The sequence below is a fragment of the Mytilus californianus genome, unplaced genomic scaffold, assembly GCF_021869535.1.
Source record: "Mytilus californianus isolate M0D057914Y unplaced genomic scaffold, xbMytCali1.0.p SCAF_2, whole genome shotgun sequence".
In the NCBI taxonomy this organism is placed as follows: Eukaryota; Metazoa; Mollusca; class Bivalvia; order Mytilida; family Mytilidae; genus Mytilus; species Mytilus californianus.
This window is the reverse complement of record NW_026262668.1, coordinates 109,545,140-109,571,183: the sequence shown is the minus strand read 5'-3', so window position 1 is coordinate 109,571,183 and position 26,044 is coordinate 109,545,140. Positions and strand designations below refer to the sequence as shown.

Genomic DNA, 26,044 nt, shown 5'->3' with positions numbered 1-26,044 from the left:
TGTTATGTTGTGATGCTACATCCTCAGGATGCCACTTCCTATATACAAGGGATAGGACGTGCCGCTGGAATAAGTAACATTTTTCAGCTTGAAAATATGTGAATAGGTGGGGAAAACGATCAGAAATATATGATAAGGTCAATAAAGTCATCTTTCTAGGTGTTCCCGACTGTTTTTATCCACAAATTTTCCCTCTTTTGACACTTTGGTATTCCACTTTTCCAACACACCACATGAAACAGCAACCAATATAGGAAAAGGTTACATTTTTACCTACGCAATATATGAGAAGGTATATGTTTTAAAATCTAAATTATATGAAAAGGGTGGGGTAACAGAACCCCAGCAGCATCCCTATCAATTTGGTATTGAAGTTGCCCCCTCTAAGGTTACACCACTGTCACAAACATGTTAATTCTAGTCCCATTCTTTATGTGCCTGTCCAATGGTTTGGAACTGTAATCTAATAAATGACTTTGGTTGCTGTCTGCTATATTTGTTTCTTTATTCATTGTTTTAGTATAAATCAGGCTATTGGTTTTCTTTTTTGCATTGTTTCACATTTTGTCATAAACTGGGCCTTCACATACAGTATGGGTTTTTCTCATTGTTGAAGGTGTGTGATGAGTGGTATTGTTCACATCTTTGTCCCTTGTGCATTATGGATAGGTATTTCTTTGGTAATCAAACCACATCTCTTTATTCTTATAGTAACAACCAAATGATTTTAGAGCAATAAAGCAACTGTAGAAAACATTGAAATACTGAATATTCAAAAAGAAACAACACCAGGTGTCAATAGCTGACATGGTACAGACACTAAAGTGTTGAGGTTAATCCTGTTTGAAGTGTGCACAAACGTCTCCCTTACACATCTAGACCACATGTCATAACAGAAACACATAATAATGGATGTCAAAGCAAATACAGAACCTGAGAATGTTTTTAAATTATTTATTGTTTATCAAGCAATGAAATAAAAAAATCATAGAAGTAATTCACTCTTCATACATGTACATCAATTGTCCACATTCTTAATATAATAAATAATGATGTGTGAAATTTTCATACACAACACACATTCAATACTATGATAATTATATTTGTTTGATTCTTACATGATATGAGCATTTGAAAATACATATTTATTGCACTTGTTTGATAGGGACATTGATGTGCTTTAATTTGGAATGCTTTGTCAATAGTTCATGAATAATGAACAAGATATTTCTTCAACATATTTTATTGTATTGTGCTATCACTTGAAAGTCATTTAATTAACAAAAATTCTATATTTTCACTGATGCTGTATAAGATTTAGTAGAAGTTTAGTTCATACTCTATCAATGCAAGATGTTTCAAAAGTCTCTCAAAATTTGAAATCCCAGATTTGAATAATAGATAGATGGCAATAATTTCATTTGTTACAATATAGTATATACTATGGATTATTTCTAACTTCATTGTCAATATGTTATCTAATAAAACAAAAGCATACAGTTGATCTGCATAAAAACACATAAACACTGGTCATAAATAAACTAACCAGTATACTACATTAAAGTGTAACAATACTCATTGAATAACAGGAAGATTTTCTTTTCAACTTAAAAGAATCCCTGAAAATATTTATCATAAAACCCATAACAAGTAAGGCCACACTAAATGTTTTGTTCTTCGGATTTTCAAAAAAATGAATATGTCACTACCGGTAATCAATATTTTAGTGATAAAAAATGTTGGTTCCATATAGTGAAAAAATACTAAATTATCAAAAAATTCTACTTTTGAAAATTCCACAACATAAATAGCTTCTTCTGTAATTAGAGAAAATATTTTATTTTAAAAAAGCAGAGAAATTTTCCAGACGAGTATAATGTCATGTTTTAACAACTACTGTTTTGAATTGTTTTCGTAGTTATAAAAATCTACTGAAAAGAAGCCTGACTGCACTTTTTCTCCTGTCTTCTGAAAATCCAAGGAACTGAAAACTAAATTGGTGTGGCCCAAGAATAAAATATTTGAGAGTAATATAACAAAAATAAACATTCATAACTACAATAATATGAATAACAACATTTTTAAAAAGAATCTATAGAGCCAAAGATTGATTATATATACTTTAGTTAAAAAAAAAGATTCACAAACAAATAATATAATTTATGTTCAATTATAATGTTCTTTTAAAAGCAGCCTGTTTCTTCCTGGTCTGGTTGAATTTTACTTCAAATTATAATTATATGTTATTGTGTTTCTTTGTATATGTATTTATTTCTACTTTAAAGTGACTTTACCCATTAATACTGGCTGCTTAATAACAAATGAATGACTGTTAAAACTATACCGGAAAACTGTGAAAATGGCCTATTTTGGACCTGCAAGTTGTGGCTGAAATATCCCATAGAAACTTGTAATTACTAGAAATATTTTCCAGAATTTTTTTAGACTGTCCACGGTAAAAAGTATTAGTGCCATGTTAAAAATTTATCAGTTACACAAATAATCTGAAGACAAATGAAACATACAATTTTATATGTCATATCTACAAATTTTGTATAAAATAACTATTTACATAACTTTAATAACACAAACTTACAAAATTTAATAAACCTATTAATTCTTTAAAAGGTGCAAAATATAATGGAGTAAGTGTTATAAATTGTTTATCTACAATGAATCACCTACTGGAATATACAAACAGAATAAAGTTCTGGCAAGTTCTATAAAGCTAGTGACTGGAATGAACAAGTATAAAACAACATGAACACATAGAAACAAGCTATACTTGTAAATGGTCAGAAACAGTAATACAAAGTGGGGCCAGCCCCTTAAATAAAATATAAAAAGTACACAATCAAATAAGTAACATTTAACATACATACTTACAACTGGAGATATATCACAGGAAACTTTGGGAATAATTTGTCATAAACTATAACAGAGGAGAAATAACAGGCAATATATTTTTAAACAAATATACAATTAAGGCTGGTGTCTTCAATTGTTTCATGCGTTTTTGTTGCACTGTAAATATTTTTTTAATGGAAGTATTTAAATGTTGAGCTAGCGATGACTTTTTAAACAAATTTATATACCTGACTGAAATGGAAGCAAAGGACGAAACAGGAAGCTTTTTCAATCAAAACTAGTGTAAAGTGTTGAATGAATAAAGAGATGTGTGGTATGCATTAATTATTTTGTACTTCAAACACAAATTATCCTGAATAGTATAAACAAAAAAATTGACTGGCCTTTATCAATTAATTCAGTTGATAAATGGTTGTGGATTAATTATCTTCACCCAAAAAGTTACTGGAATGGTTTCATAATACAACAGAATAAATACATCATTAATAAATAACAATAATTTCTTTGCAAGTGGGTGATGCTTTGAGAATGTGGATACATGTACTATAATGCTATCTGTGATTAAAGCTTGTGGATCAAGAAGTGAGACAAGTGCCATATCACATCTCACACAATACTGGTGTATGTGAATGAAATGTCTGCTTTGTAGATCAAGACGAGGGACAAGTGCCATATCACATCTCACATAATACTTCTGTATGTGAATGAAATATCTGCATTTTTTGTATGTGCTGTTGAATGATTCCATTTTTATCAAGAAGGTAAAGGGTGCTCAATAAGGTACTGTAAATATTAAACAGATTGTTATGGACAGTGCCACATTTATGGGGTATTTTTAGGAGCTCAATTTAAAATTTATCACTTTCAATCTTTATTGTATAATGCTTTGATTTTGCAGAGGATGTTGTTAATGTTTTTCTTTTGATGAAATCTCTAAAACAGGATAAGACATGGTCTTTATTATAACAATGTTTTTCTACTCTCAACATTTTCAATATGAGGAGGGATATAATCACATAGTTGAATTTAGTTGGGAGAGACATAATAAAAATGTATTACCAATCACCACAAATGACAAATTTTTAAATGGGCAATGAACAATATTCAATATTGTTTTTAAAAATAAAATGTACATAATATTAACTACAATGAATTCACATTAAAGGAAGAAAAAACCATTTAATGGCAGTGAAGGGTATTATTATTTTCAAAATTCTGACAAATATTTTAACACATCATTTATAACACATTAAATCTAGTAGACCAATCTCAAAACAACTCATTATAGCACTGTAAACATACAATACATCATATCCTGTTGTTTTAATTGTACAATGATTCTTTAAAATTCTACTAACAGTGAAAAAAAGGAAATGCACTTCATGGTTTTACTAATAGGTACTAAAATAAATTTCTAGAATGCCAAATTACCTACTCTCTTCACGTCTGTATTGTGAAATAAAAGTGAATATTAAAAATATCCTCATATACATGTATATATAAATTAAAAAGAAATTCAGTTTATCAACACCAATCAGATTCATCCTCATCCGAGTCTATATTTAGAGGTATATTGCTATCGCTTCTCATTTCCATTTTCTCAGCTTTCTTTTTCCTCCCTTTTGGTTTAAAGCCATTAGGCACAGTCTTGGAGGTCCTAGATCCACTACCTCTGATTGAGCTTGACGAAGGTTCATTGAAATCACCAGCTAATATTTTAGTTCTATCACTGCTATTTTTATTTATATCTGGTGATTGACTACTTGATCTTGGATCATGTCTAATGTTTGATTTTTCACGCATCCATATATCTTGGTCTCTATTAGTTCTACCTATATTTGGCAATGTTCGTGAATGCACTGATACTGTTGGTTTGTTTAAATTATTTCTTTCTGTTGGACTATAAGGTTCTGGTTTTCCAAATTTACCTAAATGTAAATTATAATTGGATGATCCAGATGAAGGAAAGTTTCTAGGGGCATGTGATGGTGATTGATTTAATCGAGGAAAATTAATATTTCCTGGACTTCTTGGTGGTTGTGGTATTGTTGGTGATGGCATAACACGTGGCAAGTTTTTGTCTTTGAGTTTTGGTGTTGAAAGATTCAATGTTGATGGTTTTAAAGCTGGTGGTAAAGGAACTGGGGGGAGTTTTCTCCCCTGTTTCTGTTTTTTAGGAGGTGTTGATACAGGGCTAGGACTTCGAGATCTATCAGTTAAGTTTGCAGTTCCATAATATTCTGCCTGAGGTGTCTGTGATGGTGTTGTAGTTGAAGGAGAAGGAGATCGTGACCTAGTTTCTAGTGAAGTTGACCTATAAAATGCTGAATCCCTTTTTCTCAGTGGCTGTGGACTAGGAAGTGGAGATCCAATTACATTGGATTGTGGCTGTAATGGTGGTCTTCTCACACTCCTAGATTTTCTTTGTTGTGGAGAATTTGGTAGACTTAAACTTTCATCTGGTTTAAAACCTGTCAAGATGGTAGAGAATATTAATTATGAAATAGATTGAAAAAGTAAAACATAAAAAGGTAAAACAATTAGTGAAAATTCAGAAATTACTGTGTTCATTTATTATTGCGATTGTTGATTTTGATCAGGGAACAAAACATTTGACATTGATTAATGCAATTTTAAGAAATGCTGCTTACAATCCAAATTTTATTAGATATGAATCCCATTGAATTTTTTGCAATATATAATAAATATCACAAAAATTTCTGAATTTACAGAAATGAAGTAAATAAACTGTTGACACAGAGATATGTTTCACCTTTTTGTAATTTTGGTATTATAATGCAAATGTTGAAATTAGAATGGCAATATTTAAACATGTAAACTATGCAAAACATATAAGGTCAATGAACACAGGCACTTGTCTCTGAAATTTTTCCCCTATATATATATATAGGGGGGAAAAAATCAGAGACAAGTGCCTGTGTCAATGAACCATGACTGAAAGATGCAGGGTCAAATAATTTCCATGGAAATGAAAAATGTCAGTGCTTATAAAATTGAATACTAAATACCATTTACTTATCATATATGCTTCCCTTCAAACTAACCTAAACACAAAATTTAACTTGTAGACTATTATAAAGTGTGTTTCATACTCAACTTTTTACGGTGTGGTTTTTAATACTTAATCCCAGGAGGGAAATTCATTTGCATCAAATATTGATGGTATTAGATAAAGCATGATGCAGTATATATTATTAGTCATAGTATATATGTATATATCAATAACTTATTCTAATATGTCATTTACATCCATATAAAACCTTGAAAGAAGAATTTTGCTTAATCAATATGAAGCAACCAATGAAAAGCAACAAAATGCATATTATTTTTTCAGATAAGTATTGACAATTGAAAACCAACCCTTTTTAGAACTGTACCATGCAGTTACAAAATAGAAGATGCCATGCATAAAAAAACCTTGATACTTGCTTTGCTATGTCTCTTGCAACTTTTCAAATTAGTAGTAACCTTGGATTTGCTATATAATTGATTTACTATTTCTGTTAATCCCATTGAAGGCATTCAGTTGTTTACTTCATAATTTCATAACTATCATTTAAGCTGTATCTAATAAACTTAAATTCTTCATTTAAAATAACTTTGAGAGGATGATTAGTTTCTTTTGCATATTGTAATGAAGGCACAACAAAAAAAAACCCAAAAAGACACAGTTCTACTCTTGTACAGTTTTTGGTAGAATCTGAAGTCCTGGAGCTTTATTTTCTAATATAATGAATAATTTTTCATAAAAATTCATTTAGGAAAATTTAAAACAGTGTCGTTATTATCCGGCCAATCATAAACAGATACAATTACCATAATGTTTTCGTCGATCCATTTCAGCTATAGAATGAGCCTGATCAACTAAATTAGAAACTGCAGAAGCAAATCCAAATTCATTACGACGTGGTGAAGGTGACCTTCTCTGTAACATTGGAGAATTTGTGGGTGATCCAAATGGACTGTGATAAGGCATCATTGAATGGATAGGAGATCTTTGTGAGACAGGTGTCGTGGGAACTGAAGGAGTTTTATTACCAGGCCTGCTGGAAGCTTCATTTCTCTGCCCTTGACCAGATGCATGTTCCGGTTTCAGACCACTGGAGAAGTCCTGCCGATCCATAGACTAGAAAGACAAATTGATTCTAATGAATTAAAAATGAAATCTTTCTGGGGTCATTACAAAGGTTATTTATTCTTTATCATAATGGCAATCAACGTGATAAAATAATCAATGTATATAATTTCACCATGAACATTTTGTAATGCGTTCAATTTTATTTTTTTTCTATTATTTTAGTTATTATTAAATCCAAATGTAATTAAGTGATTCAAAAATTTTCAAAGATACAGAATTCTGAACAATTTATTATAATATAATATATTATATAGTTTAAACTGTATAACACACACACACACACACACACATATATATACATGCATATCAAATTTCAAGAAAAAAACATATTTTTACTTTCTATATTCTCTAAAATAATATCCTTTATGTTGTAAAACAAGGATAGTCCTGTCATCTTGATATGGTACAAACACCAATTAAAATATGTAAATCTCCCAAACAGTAGGTAGAGGAATATAAGCATTTTCCCTGCACCAAAGCTATAAGTCTTACAAAATGATTATTTTACTTCATGAGGGTAGAACTTTATAAAGTAAAATTGTGTAACAGAAGTGCTAAAAATTATCTACTAGTCTTATGCTGGTAATTGTAGCTGTCTTAGTAGGCATGCCTTTCATATTTCAGACACTGAAAAGGGTGAAAAATGAAATATGCAGCAAATCCTAATGCCCTGTATCTACTGGCAGAAATGATTGAATAATTCAAAACTTTACCCAAATTTTATAGGTCAAACTGTCATGCTATTTTTATTTAGAGTTTATTATTTTTCATAAATCAGTGTTGGGTATATACAAAAAAGAAGGATGAATAATGAAGATGAAGTCTAAGTTTAAGTAAGTTCTTTTGTTTGTCATAGATAAACTTGAAACAACTGTAAAATGAAGAACATCAATAAATAAAAGAAGAACGTGTCTGAGGACACAAATGCCTCCGCTCAAGCTTGCTTATAATATGTGAAAATACTTTTGGGACGGAGGGTTAAGGGTAACACTTAATGCCCCCTTCGTCTAGTGGCAGGGGCATAAAAATCATCATTCTAGGGGACTGTTGAGTCTTTTCATTAAAAATCATTATATCATTCATCAAACCGTCAACTGACTTGTCAATAGATTTATCCAAATTTATCAGGTCAAAGTTTATATCCAAACAATTCATATTAAAAGGTTAAATAAGTTTAAATGGTATATGATCTTGTGAAGCTTATATTTGTTAATGGGATGGCAGTTGCAAGGAGAATTATGTAAAACAAACCTAAAAAACCCAAAACAAAAGAAAACATCCTATAACCAAGCTTCACCCTATTCCATCACCAAAACTTTGGTTACCTTCCTATGTCTGAAGTATGGTCCATGAAAATGGACTTTCTTACGACTAATCGGTGATGACACAGAGGATATGACATCATCACTCTCTTCCTCCAATGAAAAAGAGGAATTTATGTAACAACCAAGTTCTGGGTTGTGAACCTAAAATTTATTTCATTTAGTCATGACACACCTTTATTCTGCAGAAGAGAAGAAGTAACTACCCGGGTAATGCAAAATAAAGTAATATATTCTAAACTTACAAGTAAAAAAAAATATATATATACATTCAATTATTCAGTCCAGTATTAAATTAAGGCTTAAATATTTATGCCTGGAATTAGATCCAATAACAAAACAATATGACCCTTGGGTACAAGAGATGTGGTATGATTGCCAATGAGACAACTATCCACCGAAGTTCAAATGAAGTGGATGTAAGCAATTATAGGCAACTGTACGGCCTTCAACAATGAGAAAAACCCATACCGTATAGTAGGCTATAAAAGGCCCTGACATGAAAAATATGAAACAATTTATTTTTGCACATGTTTGAATTTGACTGTTATTGTTCAATTCAATTTACATAAAATAACCTTACTGAACATTGAGTGTTTTCTTCTGACGATAAAGACTACACTTCTCAGAGGCAACAACTCATATCAAGATTCCCACCATTTGGTGTTTAGTTTCATCTACCAAATAACGTAGACTCCTGTGATATATTGTATTATATACAGTACACTTACATGTAAACTACTGACATCAGACTGTTGATGATGTTGGGCTTCTTTCTTTCTTTTACTACTGCCTCTTCTAAGAAAACTAAATGATCTCTGCCAAGGATGTTTATCTATACTGTTAACAGAAAAATTCAAACATCTAACAATTTACTTTTTATTTCTTATGGGAAAAAAAGTTTAGTGATGTTGGCTTTTCATATTTTCAACTTTTGTAATATTTTATAATAACTAGAATTAAAGTCGGTTGTAAGAGCTTTCTTAAGCTCATGTTCATTGTTGATTGTATATATCTGCCGTTTCTCAATTAAAATTACTTACTTACTGCGGCTTTTTTGAGGCTATGCATGACAATATTTTGCCCACAACCCATTGACTTGTTGATATATGAATACAAATACTTTATCAAATCAAATCAAAGGGCCCATTTCCGAGCATATACATATATATATATAATATATATTAAACAGTAACTTTTAAGATATATTACATTGAAAATAAATGAATAAATAACTATCCTCCATACAAGATGGTGTTTAAAAATAAATCAATAGAATATTTACCCTTTGTAATACATAAAACATAAACTAAATCCTTACTGCATGTATATTTAGTCACTGGAATGCAAATTTTCTATTATTTCAAATCAAGTACCAATAAATCTTGACACTGATATATTAACACTTTCAGACTAACTGGACGACAATCAAATAAACTATTCTAACTTTGAAATATAAGGGAAGTTTTTACATTGAATACATGCTTCCTCAAGAATAAAATTCCTTTCCTTTTCTTATGCAGTGCATGCCATTAAAAAATGAAACTTGTCTTCAACATGCATAATTTTACACTGCTCACAAAATCTTTTATCTTTATCAATTCTTTTATATCAACCTTTCTCGATAGCTAACTGATGAGCACTAATATATGCTAAGAAGAAAATTTCAAATCTGACAAAATATTTTCATATTCTTGTTATTTCTAAAACATAATTCATTTTTTCCTATTCATTTTACAGGAAAAATCCAGAGTCATCTTTTTCCCACCAGAATTCAACCTTTTTCAAATGCTTGTATCATTACGAGATACAAGAATATTATGCTGAAAGACTGTGAGATTAAAGTCTTGCTTCAGTTATCACGAAAACTTAACATTACCAATGGACTATAACTAGCGGTTCTAAGGAGCCTGTGTCGCTCACCTTGATCTATGGGTATTTTTAACTTTGGCCACTCTCTTACATTGTAGACTATAATATAATTCATGAATAAAATCTTTTTTTTTTGTTGATCATGTCTTGCTGATCATTTTAAAAGTTTACAGTCTCTCTCTATCTACTACAGTTGTTGCCCAAAATACAAAAATGGATAAAAATCATTCATCATTTATGGTAAATAACTCCTATAAGGGGTCGACTGACAATTTGGGCTATGATCATCTATTTGTCAATATTGTCTTGCTGATATCTTATTTTAGCTGTTTACAGTTACTCTTAATTCACCAAAGTTTCCCCCATAAATTAAAAAATGGGTAAAAATCATCATTAAAGGGCAATAACTCCTTTAAAGAGTTGATTGACAATTCTGGCCAGCTTGACATATTGTAGATCATGTCCTGCTGACTTTATTTTTTTGCTTTTTAAAGTTTCTAACCATCTATTATAGTTTTCAAGATAAAAGGCAAAATGCCAAAATTTGTAAAGATTTTCATTTAAGGGCAATAATTGACAGACAATTTGGGCAATATTGATCTATATGTAGATTTTGTCTTGCTGATCATTTTTGCTATTTAAATTTTCATCAAGTTTTCAAAATAATAGGCAAATAATGCAAAAATTTGATAAAAATTGTCATTAAGGTCAAGGTATAGTAAATAAGCTCTGTTTTGAAGGTCGTACTTTGACCTATAATTGTTTACTTTTTACACATTGTGACTTGGATGGATAGTTGTCTCATTGGCACTCGTACCACATCTTATTTATATGTCACAGAATTTGGCTAAATTTTGCATACAACTTTGACTTGTCGAACTATAACTGAAAATCGAAAAAATAATGTATTTATTTCTTTTGTTTTATGAAATATTACAGATGGAATTCTTTCAAAATAGGCGAACATTTGTATAGAAAGTACACACAATCATCAAAAAACTTTCTTAAAATTTGTCTGAAAATCATGAGATCTCCAATTTCAAATTCATTGATATGTTGTTGATACTTAAATTTCCTATTTTAGAGATGTAAATTAATAAATAAAAAAAAAAAGGTCACAGACTTTGTTTTTACAGTATCCATCATTCAAAGGGTGTTCCAGGTGAAAAAATAAAACAAAACATGGAAATAAGTGTAACTTCATTGCATTGTATGCTAAAAATGTTAATTTTGATGTTTTCAATACCAATTAGGTAACTGATTGGTTAATATACCAAAATGAAAGTCAGTGACCCTATGATAATTATCTTGAGAGTTATCAACTTGTTAGACTTGTTTAAAGAAAATAACGTCTTGCTAGTTGAGATGTTTTATGATTCTATAGATTCGTGGATACCCAACAATAGCGTGCACGAAAGTCTGGGAAACAATTACATAACATTACGTTCTAAAGTCTCTTGGCCCATATCCTGGTCACGGCACCAATACATTGAAGGTTACTAACTTGTTAAACTTGTGTAAAGAAAATAATGTCTTGCTAGTTGAGATGTTTTATGATTCTATAGATACGTAACAATAGTGTTAAGTTACATTACAATAGTGTGCTCGAAAGTCCGGGAAACAATTACATAACATTATATTCTAAAGTCTCTTGGCCCAAATTCACTACGATTATATTACTCATTATCTTCAGACACTATTTGTAAAATAGATTCTACAATAATGTCGCCAAATTTGGTCTCGAAATGGCCCAGTAGTTTCAAGAGAAGATATTTGTAAAAGTTAAGGGATTAAGGTCGATGACGAACCCCAAGTGATGAGAATAGCTCATGTGACCCTTCGGATCAGGTAAATGAGGTCACAGTTAAGGTAATATGAACCCTGACAAATTCACCTTACAACCTTTTGTGCTTGTTTTAAGGTAATTTATTTATAGATCAAGGTTACAAAAGATAGTTATACACATGCTGTTTATTGAGTGTAATAAGATACAGGTAACCAGTTATTCAACACAGTTTTTTGGACAAATCAATATAACATCAGGTAAATTGATAATGAAGAGATCACAAAGATAATAATCTGTTATCTTTACCCATGTAAGGGATAGCAAAGAATAAATACTGACCTATGACCATCAATATCATCTTCAGAAGACTGGTCTGATGAATGATCTAAAGTCAGTTTACCCATAAATCTTTGAAAAAAAGATGGCGGCCTCTGCAAAAAATAAATATATCAACTCAGAGAAGAAATGCAATTATCTAAAAAATAAGATGATGCATCCTAAAAATTAATGCTAAATAAGATGACATACAAGTTTATGAGATTGTTTTATTTGATTATTTGTTTTGTTAGTTTTCCTTACAACATATTTTAATGAATTAGTTAAATTATATAACCACAGAGCTACAGTATTTCTGATAAGTCCCTTTTAGTCCTTTGAATTGGAAAGTCACAAATGTTATGAATCTATCAATTGTGAAATTTTAGATGACCTATGACAACAGTTTGTCAGAAATCAATATTTGTAAATTAAAGGAGACTTGGGGATAATCTCAGTAAACAACAACCTAACTAGTTTAGCAAAATTGACATCTTAATTCATACAGCTTTAACAATGGACAAGCTCTCAAACTGTACGACAAGCTGTAAACATCCTTATCCAACAGAAACATTACAACAAGATAATTAACATATTCAATTATCTTTCTGGATACAGCTAGATGTCTTTTGGTTTCATATGTTGTTGAGTTGCTGGTAGTTTGAGATACTCTTTGCTTTAACATGGCCAGGTATATAGATAATAAAATTAACATAATTTTGACAATTTTTTAAGGTTATTTTGTAGGACAAAAATGACTTTTGTCACACGTAACCTCCTCCACTGAACAATGGAATTTTTAAATTTAATACCAGCTACATATATATAAATATATATGTATGTATATATATGATATGAACAAGTTAATTTTGGTTTTCTCTATAAATATTATATTGAATTACCTGTTCTGGAGGTTTCTGCATTCCTTGTTTTCGACCTTTTGTGACCCTTGTTAGTATTGTTATTGTTATTATTTAGTAAATAGCAGAAAATTGATTACTTTAATCATGTATCCCTAACACCAATGTTAATTTTTAGTTTTATGTTGTCAAAGATGCTCTATGTCTTTACTAAAGATACCTAAAGCCAAGATTGAGTGCGAGTTTTGACTAATATGTTATACTAGACTAATAAAATGAATTTCACTGTTCGTATTTACTCCTTAGAAAGATACCTAAAGCCAAGATTCAGTGAGAGAATTTTGACTAATACAAAATTAATATAATGAACTTCACTGTCAGTATTTACTCCTTAGAAATAAACAATTTAGCCTTGTATTGTATTGTGAATTCATAACAGTAGAAATAAACAATTTAGCCTTGTATTGTATTGTGAATTCATAACAGTAGAAATAAACAATTTAGCCTTGTAGTGTATTGTGAATTCATAAAAGTAGAAATAAACAATTTAGCCTTGTAGTGTATTGTAAATTCATAAAAGTAGAAATAAACAATTTAGCCTTGTAGTGTATTGTGAATTCATAACAGTAGAAAATACCGGTAAACATTTAAGCCTTGTAGTGTATTGTAGTGTATTTTAAACACTAATTATATAACATTTGTATTTAAAAAAAATAAAAGTTTGACATTTGTAGTATCAGCTACAAGTGGAAGATGTGCAAGATAGTATGAAATCAATTTGATGCATATCCCATGAATGACTAGCTTATAGATTTGGCCAGAATCAATTTGCACCAATTACAGTTTTCAAAAGGTATCAATTGTGCCACTCTTTATTTTTCTGATGGTATTAATTGCACCAATAAAGGGAATCAAATTGCCCCATATTTACCTGTACATTTTTTACCTATATTATACATGTACTTATAAATATTATCCAAAATATTTCAAACAACTCTATACTATACATGGCTTTAAGAATGGACATTATTTTCCATCAGTATTTTGTCTGTTACCATCAAAATTAGAGGCTTGTTACAAAAAATGTTTTTCTTACTTGATTAAAGTTGCCAGAAGTTTAACTTAACCTTGAACATTAACACCATTCATCTAGATTTTAAAGAACAAATGCATAAAACAGTTAGAGACATGTTTCCAAATGTCGTCATAAAGTCTTGTAGATTCCATCTTGGTCAGGGTTTGTGGAGAAAATACAAAATTCGGGTCTTGCAAGAGAATACAACAAAAATGGAACTGACATTAGTAAATGGTTAAATGTATAAAAGAGGAGGGAAGTCAATCGTTTAGTTGATATATATATATAAGTAAAAATGAATAAATTGATAAAATTGGCACAATTGTATAATTGTTTTATAGGTGCAAATGAAACCTATCGTTTCCAAAATGAAGTGGCCCAGAAGCAGCATTGGCGCAAATAAGTTGTGGCACAAATGATTTCATTTTTGGTGCAAATAGATATCGGCCATAGATTTTACCATTATCCCCATCGATTACGAATAAAGAGACATGAGGGTTATTTGTCATTGAGACAGCAACCTAACAACATAAATAACCAAAATTCAATTGGTTAGTTACAATAGACGGATGTTTTTACAATACAGCAAGCCCCATTATTTATTCAATGGAGATGGTTTTGAAATTTAAAATGCAGGTTGAAAATTTTTCTATAGATAGTAAAAAACATAAAAATTAAATAAGTGGTCAAATCTGTTTCAATAATGGTTTTAAAGAAAAAACTCTGAGCATTATAATCAGAAAAGATTTAGTTGAACATCGAATGCAACAACCTAGTCAGTGTGTAGTTTTATCTAATATTTGATTAACTTGTCAGAACTGCTTTAAAAGCACCCAGAATGAAAGAAGGTGATATATGCAAATTTTACTGACATCCATACACCTTACCATGAAATTGTAGCCTATAAAATTGCATCAATATCAATTTGTCAATGTGAATTAATAGAAACCAATACTAAGAGTTATTGTACTCTACCAAGATTGAGTATTAAAACTTAGTGTTGTATACCAAATATAAAAGTTCAAAGCACTAATTTTCACATACCCAATCTAGTCAGACTACAGTAATTCAGTGAAAGGTTTGGCATTTTTGTAAATAAAAAAAAGTACATTAAAAAAAAAAGAATTGCAACAAGAGCAGCAACTGTGCAAAGTTTGCACATGCTAATTACACATAAGCAAGATATAAAGTGTCAAAGTCAAAAGTGCCATATGTAAAAAGCATGCATATCAAGTACATGGAGATAAATGTTATTAACATGTCAATGAAGTGCACAAGCATTTAACCTTGATCTTATTCAATATTTTCATGATTTCAATAATGACTGAATTTGACAAGATAACCCCTCATTTAACCATTTGAAGATAACAGACTTAATTTACAAATCCCCCCAGTACAAAAACTATTGAGATATATAGATATTGTTACAATGGACATTTGAAAATGGTTAACTATTATCCCTTTTTTTCAATCAAAATTGAAAGACGTACACATTTCTCATGAAATTGTGACCAGATTTTTTAAAGAGGCATATTTCACAAGGTATTCAAACAGTTTTTAGTTGCACATATTAAGTAAACCTAAATATTCCTTGTGCAAGAAATTGCTTCATAAGTGCATTAGTAAGTTTAAAATGGCAAGTTAAGAGGCAAGTGCAATAATATTAAAAATAGAATAAAAGGCTAGCATTCAGTGTCACAATGTGGGTCAAGGTCATCTTTGTAACCAAGGTTGACTCGTCCACGACGACCACTACTAACCTCCTCCTTATTTTCCTCCTGAAAGTAAAAGTCCAAGGTCAATGAATGTTTGCCATGTTCAAAATTGAAATTAAATCTGGAATAGGAATTTTTCAATAAATGTTTTTCTCAATCCCATTTTCTTTTAATCTTTTCTTGCATTTTCAAAGCAATGACATTCTCAAGATACAAATTAAAATCCCTAGTCGACTTTTCCCTTTGGATCTCATTCTTTAAATGTCACCTTGAGGTCTTCATAGCTTAAAAAGTCCGATGAAATATGAATCTGAAAATTATTCATGTATTGTAAATGAATACTGCCTATTGCACATTTCTGCTTGAATAAGGAGTTGTGATATGCAATTGCTTCCAAGACAAGCATAAACCTGCTTCCATTGGACTATAGGACACAATACAATTGAAATAAGTTTTGGCATGATGTAAGCAGATTGGATCAAAATTTCCAAGAATCCTCCACCAGTACTCACACTTCCTTCAAAACTCTTCCCTCTTATCTTGACCCCTGTCCACCATATTCATTCTAAATACATACAAAAACTGCATTTTAGTTGGCCTCAATTGTCCTTTGAGAACCATTCTTAGTTTAAAAAAAGACATGATGCAGGTCTTACCATTCTATAATTTCCACCTTTTGACTGACTAGCTTTGTATGCTTTCCAATTTTCAGCAACCATTAAACCAGCATAAATCTTCCCAACACTCAGATTAAAACCATTTAGTTCTGTAAAAGAAATTAATAACTGTATAAAATGTATGCCGAGTTCAGTAACTTCTGTTACAAGAAATTAAAAGTGTCTTGAAGAAAAGGTGGTAGTTTATAATATATGTAAATGATACATTTGAATGTAGTCTGCTTATTGTGCATCAAGGATCAAGGGCCATAATTCAGTCAAAATTTAGTCATCTGAAATGAAAAGCCTATTCAATTTGTAGAACCTAGTAAATATATGCAGGACAAAACATGTCCCAAAAAATACATTTTCAAGATTTTTCAATGTTCAATAGTCATAAGACTTCACAAGTATTTCGGCAAGCTGTAACATCTATAAACAAAAACAAAAAACAAATAAACTATGTACAAAATCATCTCAATATCTGTAACAAGAAAACTCCAGACAACAGTGTGGAATGATAGAATTGAAAACACATGTACCGAACAAACCTTTTTCCTTTAAATAAACTTTTGTATTTAGAAAACCTACCAGCATTGGGTGGAAGCAGATGATCTAACATTTTTCTTGCCTGAGCAGGCCAAACCTTTTTGATTACTTCCCTCATCTCTCCATCCTTCTTATCCATCTCATCAGCTATAAATACAAAGTAGAAAGTTACAATTAAAACACTTTTTTCAAGGACCATTTGAAATGTTTAAATTCTAAAACTTGTGTGGGTTTGGAGAAAATATAAAATTTGATTTTTTTTCTTCTTCAAATATGACTTTAATAGTGTTTCAGTTGCATCAGATCACAAGATAATTATGCATTTGTATCCATCATAAACAGAATTAATGTAAATTTTAGACTTTTCTCAAAATACATAAGATGAATGTTGCTCTATAAGGTCAAGTTTAAGTGATGACCCCGGAGATGTCTTTTGGTTATTTTGCTGTCTCATTAATATATTTAATAGAAAAGCAATGGATATGGGGTATCCATCCACGACACAAAATCAGTACATGCACAGCAAAAAAACACACAAAAGCAAAGGAACAGTGCTTTTATTGCTGTTCTTCATCTCAAAGTCACATATGCTCTTTTCTCTTATGTTTGTACCCTGTAATTTATTTCTTGCATGAAGAGACAATATTACAACATTTCCATTGGCTATTTGTTAGGTCATTGATGACTTTCAATGGTTAAGATGTACATTGTTTATGGCAAAGATATATACAAAAAACTCACACTTTTCACCTGAAAATATTCTTTTTGTCAAATCTCATTACATTCTGAAGCGTACACAAAGTTTTAAAATGTCGGATGTTAAAGTTTGTCGCCGGACTGTTATGTGCAAAAGACTAGATCAACGATTCACAGAATTTTTTATTTAAAACAATGAGAGTGTTGACTATTAGAGAAATAGGTTTAACAACTTGTGAGAATTGCATATCACTTGATATCAACTCTTATCATTTAATCAAAATAGTAATGATAAACTCGTCTTTGCTTGTTATGAAACCTATAAATATCTTCTTATATTTATATACGTTCTCAGGGTAGATATATATTACAACCATGAAAATAAATGTTTTCCCTAAATACATGAAAATTGGCTCACATGTAAATAAATGCTGTTTTTTCAGTTTGTCTTGCTTTATAGTTTTCAAGATAATAGGCAAAATTTCAAAGTACTAAAACTTCTATAAAAATTTGTATTGATGATTATTTTTGCTGTTTACCACTGTCAGATTTTTTTATATCTGTTATTGTTTTCCAGATATTAGACAATTACTTGGATTTTACCGTATGTTCAATTTTTTGCCATGGTGACCATGTTGGTTAGAGGAAAAAAGTTTATGAAATTTGGTTGAAAATGGTGCAAGGGTTTAGAGAACACAATTTTAGGAAAATTTATGTCACTGGCAGATGGCAAAAACCAGATGACAACGACAAATGCCAAGCGATGCAAATAGTTCAAATGGCACATTGGGCCAGATGAACTTAAAAGCTATATGAGCACTGAGTATATACTGAAACATTAAACCATAAATCCTTCTTAAAGAATTGCCAGCTTACTTGTAGACATTTTGATTCCTAAAGATTCTCTTATAAGAGCAAATAGAGTAGTTGTAAAATGGACAGTTGAATCTGGATATACTGGCATATTCATCCGTATTAACTTCCTGTAGGCAAGTCGTGTTGGGCACTTTTTACCAAAGCCAACAGGTGGCTCCATGTTTCTTAACATATCATACATGTCTGTGTACTGTATTCTTCCTCTGTAAAAATAAACAATCTTATATATTCATTATTCAAACCTATAAGTTTGATAAAAATTATATGAAAAATACTACATATAGTAAATATGTAGAGAGAAATGTATAATACTCTATTCTCTAATTCTTAACCAATTATGCTTTCTTGTTTTATTAATTTTGTATTTACATTGTGTCATAGATCACATTCATTTGTTCAGTGTATGTTCACTTGTTTTTGTTAATATGTCTTTTGATTGAGTTAAGCCATTGCAATTGATATTTTATAGTGTGTCTTTCTATGTTATGATGTTACACTATTGTTTCAGGTTAGGGTGAAGGTTGGCGCCTATTAAAACATTTAAACCTGTGTATTTTTTAATAATCAACATTTGGATCATTTGATCTCAGTTTTTCATTGGTCAAATTTCAATTATGATGTAATATTTTCTTGCTTACCTCTGAATTTCCTTATGTAACCTCATGAAAAAAGTTGACAATGTCTGATGAAGTCATTTAGAAAGACCACATTTTTTGCAGATCAGTGATAAATAAAGTAGGATAAAGATTGTCAAAATTTCGTCTAACAATCATTAGTGAAACAGATTTCACCATAGAATCTTGTGCAATACTATATTTCTCCACTCTCTACAGTTAAATTTTAAGTATTCAAAAGCTCGACAAGCCTCACATTTTCAATATTAAAATTTAACTGTTTTGAGTTTAGAAATATCATATCATACTTGAAGGAGTGGCAGAATATATATGTATACCACATGTTTATCTTTGATCTCATAACATAGTTTCTATGGTATCTGAAGTTGATATATATATCAACAATGCATTTATGGCAATTACTCAAAATGTTTACCATTCAACTCATTGCCTTTCAGTATACCTACTTTGTATAAAAAAGAAGTCAAATTAATATCTCCTCTTATGACTACCAAAAAAGGCTACATGTAATTTCTTTTTACATTGCAATGTTTTGTTAATGTCTCAATCTATTATAAGAACACATTATGTGCTACATCTTGTTTAATTAAAATTACTCAATAAAAGCCTATTTTTGAATGTTTCACTTTTCCATGTTGGCCTTTATAATTAGTTTTGCCTTGGATTTCTTATAATGTTTGGACCACTGTAGGATAAATTAATCCAAATAAAATAATTGACTTACGTAGCACCAGGATCATAGTCAGCCCAAACCCGTGTATACTCATCTAAATGATGAGGTCCCAGTATGGAACTGTCTCTCGTTAAATAATCAAAATTATCCATAATAACAGCAACAAACAAATTTAACATCTGTAACAAACAAAATATTCCACTCAATAAAATTCTTTAATAATAATAACTTCAGAAACATAAGCATGTAATAATATGAAATAATTATAAATATCAATCTTGTCAACATGAATTTGTGATATCTTCAAAAACTATCATATATTTTGTTCAGGTATCAAATACAACCAAAGTATAGATACCTAATATCAAATACCTTTCTTTAATTATATTCATTTTTTGCTTACGAATTTGTAAACATCAGAATATAATTGGTACTGTTTTGATACTTATCTTTATTTCAATTTCCTTTGTAAAAAATCCACACAACAAAATATTATCAAGAAATCTATTTCATATCAAATACTTGTATAAAATGTTTCTTTTTTCATCAGTAGGCATTCAAAAGATTTCATGACCATACAATTCTTTTTGCACCTTAATCACAGACAATAACAAAATTATCCTTTCAAAATATAGTCTTTTAATTTTTATGTCTTCTATACATACATCAAATAGCCAAGCAGTTCAAATAGGGTCTGGAAATAAGTAAATTTGCAAGAGCATTAATATAATAGAGTGACCAATGTTGTTTTTAAGACTTACAAGAAAAGAACACAGGAATATAAAAGTCATAAAGTAAGGATAGGCGATATCTAATCCACATGATTTGCCTGTTAATCCTGACTCCGGATCACATTCTTGTCCACCTAGACATGACAACATAATCTGTTGCCAACTTTCTCCAGTAGCACACCTTAAAGATGAAAAAAAACCATTTATCATCACAAAATTATGTGTACACTTAGTCCAATACACTTTTTTTACATCCATTGTCACTAACAAGTTGGGTACATCCAACCTATAGGTGAATAGTTCCCAAAATGAGTAGCAATCTCTTTAATGAGGGATATTATTTCACTAACATATTTTTCACCCTCTGAAACCAGTGCTCTCAATTTTTTCATTTAAATTTGTTTAAAACCTTATGTTAGATAATTAATCATATTGTAAAGAAATTTAATTCTAAAGAGGTTATCCCTACTGGCAATAAGACATTTCACAGAAAAAAACATGGAGAATAGCTGTGTATGTAATAAACACACACTTTATACTTACCGAAAGAGCAACATTAAAGCTTGGAAAAAATGTCTAAAATTATTATGTCTTGTAATGGCTGTATGTGAATCTAACTTAATGTTTCCAAACACCTATAATAAAAAAAGTATTAGTCATTATTTAAAAGAACACTGATGTTTTCATCATACACATTAATTTTCCCTTGCACCTCAGTACCAATGATCAAATTTCTGGTATCAATATAAAAATAAAGAGATGTGGTATGATTGCCAATGAAACGACTATCCAAGAGAGACCTAAGAATGAACGTGTAAACAACTAAAGGATACTGAAGGACCTTCAACAATGAGTAAAACCCATATTCTTCATCAGTTCACCATTGATCATAAGCCTCTCTTTCTGTTCTTTAAATGGTAAATATTTCCAGGTCTAAAAGAACAAGACCAAATACCGGGTCTGGACCTGTGCCACTGCATGCAAGTGATTGAGGTAACATGTATACCGGAGCATAACTGTTAATACCTAGACAAAATATTAAAATCATTCTCTTCATTCAAGGAGCCAAGAAAAGTTTGACAAAAAATGTCCTTGTACAGTCTTCATGCTTAACCACAAGTCCTACAGCATTGGCTTGTAAAATTGCTTTCGGACTTGTAAAATTCTTCTCTACTAGCCAACAGAATCCATCTAAAAAAATTTAAAAATTGAGCTACTGGCTTGTGGGCTCAAAAGTTAAGCGTGAAGGCTGCTTGTACATTGAGTATTGTAAAATTTCAAACAATCGGCAAACAGGAAATGACTACACAGCAGATGTGAAACTTGCTCAATTGCTACAACTCAACATTATCAAGCTACAGACCAAATATTACAATAAATCATTCCCTTTAATAGATGTCAAGAAAACTTTGACGAAAATTTTCTTGGTTCAATGAGCATTGCAAAATTTCAAACTATCGGAAAACAGAAAGTGGCTACACTACAGATGAAATAAAGAGCTGTGCCATGAGCACATGATATGCCTGTTGCTTTTTCAACAAATAAAGTTCCATAACTCCTCAATTTCATTTTTAAAAAAAATTATAAAAAACTAAAGGGAGTTATTCTAATAGATATAAACCAGTCACCACAGTTTCATGAAAACTTCTCAAAGCACTTTTGAGTTATTATCCGGAAACTGGAAAATCCCCCCTTTTTTATGAATAAAATTCCATAACTCTGAAACTTATAATCTAAAATTCATAAAAATCGAAAGGAAGCTTATGTCAATAGATATAAACAATTCACCAAAGTTTCATGCAAATTGGTTAAAGCTTTATTGAGTTATTGTCCAAAAACTGGAAAATCACCCTTTTTTAATGAATAAAACCCCACAACTCGGAAACGTAATATCTAAAATTTATAAAAATCGAAAGAGAGCTTACATCAATAGATATATACAATTCACCAAAGTTTCATGCAAATTGGTTAAAGGAATTTTGAATTATTGTTGGACATGTTGATGAAAACGGACAACAGTATACCATAATACGTCCTGTAAACGGGCATATAATAATTGCTTACTAGCTACTATGATGTATGGGTATTTTATGTCCATTGATCAGAATACATTAAAAATATCAGGATATCATGAAAAGGTGCCTATAAAAATTTCCATGGGGAAACCAATTTTACCCATGGTTTACATCTTGGGATGGCAGAAAGGTTACCATTATAAACTGTTATATGATGTATAATTTTATCAGAACTTACTTGCATTCCAATGATAGCATAGATGAAAAACAGCATTAGGATCAACAAGCATACATATGGTAAGGCCTGAAAGATAAACATCATTATAAATGGTAGTATGGCCTGAAAGATAAACATCATTATAAATGGTATGGCCTGAAAGATAAACATCATTATAAATGGTATGGCCTGAAAGATAAACATCATTATAAATGGTATGGCCTGAAAGATGAACATCATAAATGGTATGGCCAGAAAGATAAACATCATAATAAATGGTATGGCCTGAAAGATGAACATCATAATAAATGGTATGGCCGGAAAGATAAACATCATAATAAATGGTATGGCCTGAAAGATGAACATCATAAATGGTATGGCCTGAAAGATAAACATCATTATAAATGGTATACCCTGAAAGATAAATTTCATTATAATTGATGAGGCCTGAAAAATAAACATCATTTTGAATGGTAAGGCCTGAAAGATAAACATCATCTTAAATAAACAGGTAAAATAGACATATGATATGGACTGAAACATAAACATCATCTTAAATAAACAGGTAAAATAGACATATGGTATGGACTGAAACATAAACATCATCTTAAATAAACATATATTATAATTCTAAATTCCATTTTTAAGGAGTAAATCATGAAAAAACATCGATGATGTCACAGTCACATGACAAAATTATGTCTTTGAGCTGATAGACAAAAAACTTTCAGTTAATCAGAAGAAGTGTTACATCCAAAATTAAATTATTTATTGTTATGTACATAAATCGGGCAGTTGTTTCTCTTATTTGACCTGTATTACATCTTGTAATGTCTGGGCCTTTTTAAAGCTTACTATACAGTACTGTTTTTGCATTGTTGAAGGCTGTATGGAAACCTATAGTTGTTTGCATCTAAATTATTAGGTCTCTGGTGGATATTTGTCTCATTGGCAATCATATCACATCTTCTTATTTTTATATCAAATGGTATGGGTAACTCCCCAAATTTTTTTCCCAATTTGCATTGTTGACTTTCCATATTATTTACATTTATGAGGAACATAGTCATAACAAATCATAATAAGCCCTAATTTTCAAACTTAACAAAGACAAGATATGTTAGATCTTACCTTAAATGACTGGAGGAATGTCCACAGTAACAGTCTTACAGTGTACCCCTGCCGCAGAAGTTTTATCAATCTGGCTGCTCGGAATAGCCGGAAGACACCAATATTGAAGCTTGCATAGCTATTCTGTAATAATTAAGTGCATAAGCAATAAATAATCACTGAAGGCAGTATGGTTAAGTAAGTTCCGATGAAATATATAACTAGGAATCTCAAATGTTTGAACGGAAAAAGTAAAACAGTTTGGATGCTTGTAAAACATCACAGTTAATATTGAACAAAAACTGACGAATTGTACACACAAAAGGCATGCCTTTTCAAAAATTAATACTATTTCAAAATACCATGCCATATGTAAATTAGTCATCAAAAACAGGCTTTCTTTCCTTTATCATGCTTCATGAGCAATTTCAAAAAAAAATTTAGGTACCATATAGGGGAAGCATTCTTTAATAATGCCAAATATTCTATGAAGTTTTCCATTTTGTTGTATGTTCTGAAAATTTGACATAAACAAGAATGCTCATGTTGTTGTGTTCAGCATACTGTCACTTGTAAATCAAAGTATTGAAAAACAGGAAGAAGGTGTCCCACAGATTTGAAAAGTGCACACATGTTGAATTCATCACTGTTGAGCTGCTGACCAAATATGAAGACATTCTTATCAGTAATTTCTGAGAAAGGTGTGATGAAAAGTAAGAGTTCATTCAACTTCTTGAAAATTCAAAGTATTGTCAAGCAGGAAGTAGGTGTCCAACAGAACCAATCAGTGGTCACATATTACAACTGTCAAGCTGCTGACCAAATATGGAGTCAATTTGGTGTTCAAAAGCACTTGAGAAAAGTGTGACAGGAAAATTTGATGAACGGACGGACAATGTGAATGCAATATAGTCCCTACTCCTAGAGCGGGGTATAATAAAAATCCTAAAGAAAGCAAAATGTTTGAGAAATGTGCATAAAAAAACATTAAAAGTATATAACTTCTAGGAAGATGCATCCATAAAGTTATCAAAAATTTGTACAAAAAAAATAAGATGCTTGAGTATATATTGAGCATGACAATAAAAGGAGATGTGTCATAAATGTCAATGTGACAGCAAACTGACAATTTAAACAATCTCGTCTAAAAATTTTGGTGATTTTAATGTTGATTTTATGTGTGATGGCCTCTGTTTAATGTATTTAAATCATTTTAGAATGTGAGCAATTTAAAGCTATTGTTAAAGACTGTTGAGATTGTTGACCTCTTAAAAGTTTGTTTTTTTTTGTTTTTTTTTGTGTCATTGGGTTAATATCTAATTGACATTTGATCCTACAACCAAAAATGTTTTCAGACCAAGGACAGGACGTGATACTTGAAAATATTAGGCAATGATGTCACTTTGCAATGCTGTAACATCACTTTTTTATGTTTTTCCATAACAAATTATCAATGAAATGCAAGCCATGTCATTCATACAACAGGACAACTATCTAAATGTTTTTTATGTGTAAATAGAGTTTTATTAACTTCTTCATGTAATTTCATATTCTGTCCCAAGAGACACACATGAAGACAAATTGCTGATAAAAAGAATAATGGCATTTTATTTTATACTGACTTCATCAATTTGAATACCAACTTGCACTAGCTTCGACCCTTGATATTCTTGCTGATAAAGACAGTATCAAAAACAAAATGCTGTTATGCTACATGTAAAGAGTTTACATCCTTTATCATTATCAATAAAGATAACTATCCTTAATGTTTAAAAAAAACTGAACAAATATATTTCCTTAAAACTAAGATCAATAAATTCTTATGAACCAGCATACAAAATATCAATGAACTCTTTCTTCTGAAACAAATACATAATACAAAAATATATTTCACTGTTGATGATGTCTTCATAG

At 30.5% G+C, this 26,044-nt stretch overlaps 1 protein-coding gene across 11 annotated transcripts in view; it reads right to left on the bottom strand.

The window, feature by feature from the left end:
* Positions 1-939: 939 nt before the first annotated feature.
* LOC127730732 (voltage-dependent calcium channel type A subunit alpha-1-like) overlaps positions 940-26,044 on the bottom strand; it is a 213,932-nt gene continuing 188,827 nt past the window's right edge. For 8 of the 11 annotated variants that reach the window (XM_052239259.1, XM_052239253.1, XM_052239250.1 and 5 more), the window contains 14 exons: positions 24,152-24,274; positions 23,042-23,107; positions 21,332-21,423; positions 20,819-20,969; positions 20,109-20,236; positions 18,750-18,952; positions 17,220-17,324; positions 16,629-16,738; positions 16,018-16,035; positions 12,347-12,438; positions 9,081-9,189; positions 8,353-8,493; positions 6,706-7,015; positions 940-5,339 (listed from right to left, as the gene is read on the bottom strand). In XM_052239259.1, the coding sequence (XP_052095219.1) occupies positions 4,393-5,339; positions 6,706-7,015; positions 8,353-8,493; positions 9,081-9,189; positions 12,347-12,438; positions 16,018-16,035; positions 16,629-16,738; positions 17,220-17,324; positions 18,750-18,952; positions 20,109-20,236; positions 20,819-20,969; positions 21,332-21,423; positions 23,042-23,107; positions 24,152-24,274 (2,595 nt within the window). In that variant the 3' untranslated portion in view covers positions 940-4,392. The remainder of the gene's footprint in view (positions 5,340-6,705; positions 7,016-8,352; positions 8,494-9,080; positions 9,190-12,346; positions 12,439-16,017; positions 16,036-16,628; positions 16,739-17,219; positions 17,325-18,749; positions 18,953-20,108; positions 20,237-20,818; positions 20,970-21,331; positions 21,424-23,041; positions 23,108-24,151; positions 24,275-26,044) is intronic. The other 3 variants (XM_052239254.1, XM_052239258.1, XM_052239252.1) reach the window with 3 other exon arrangements.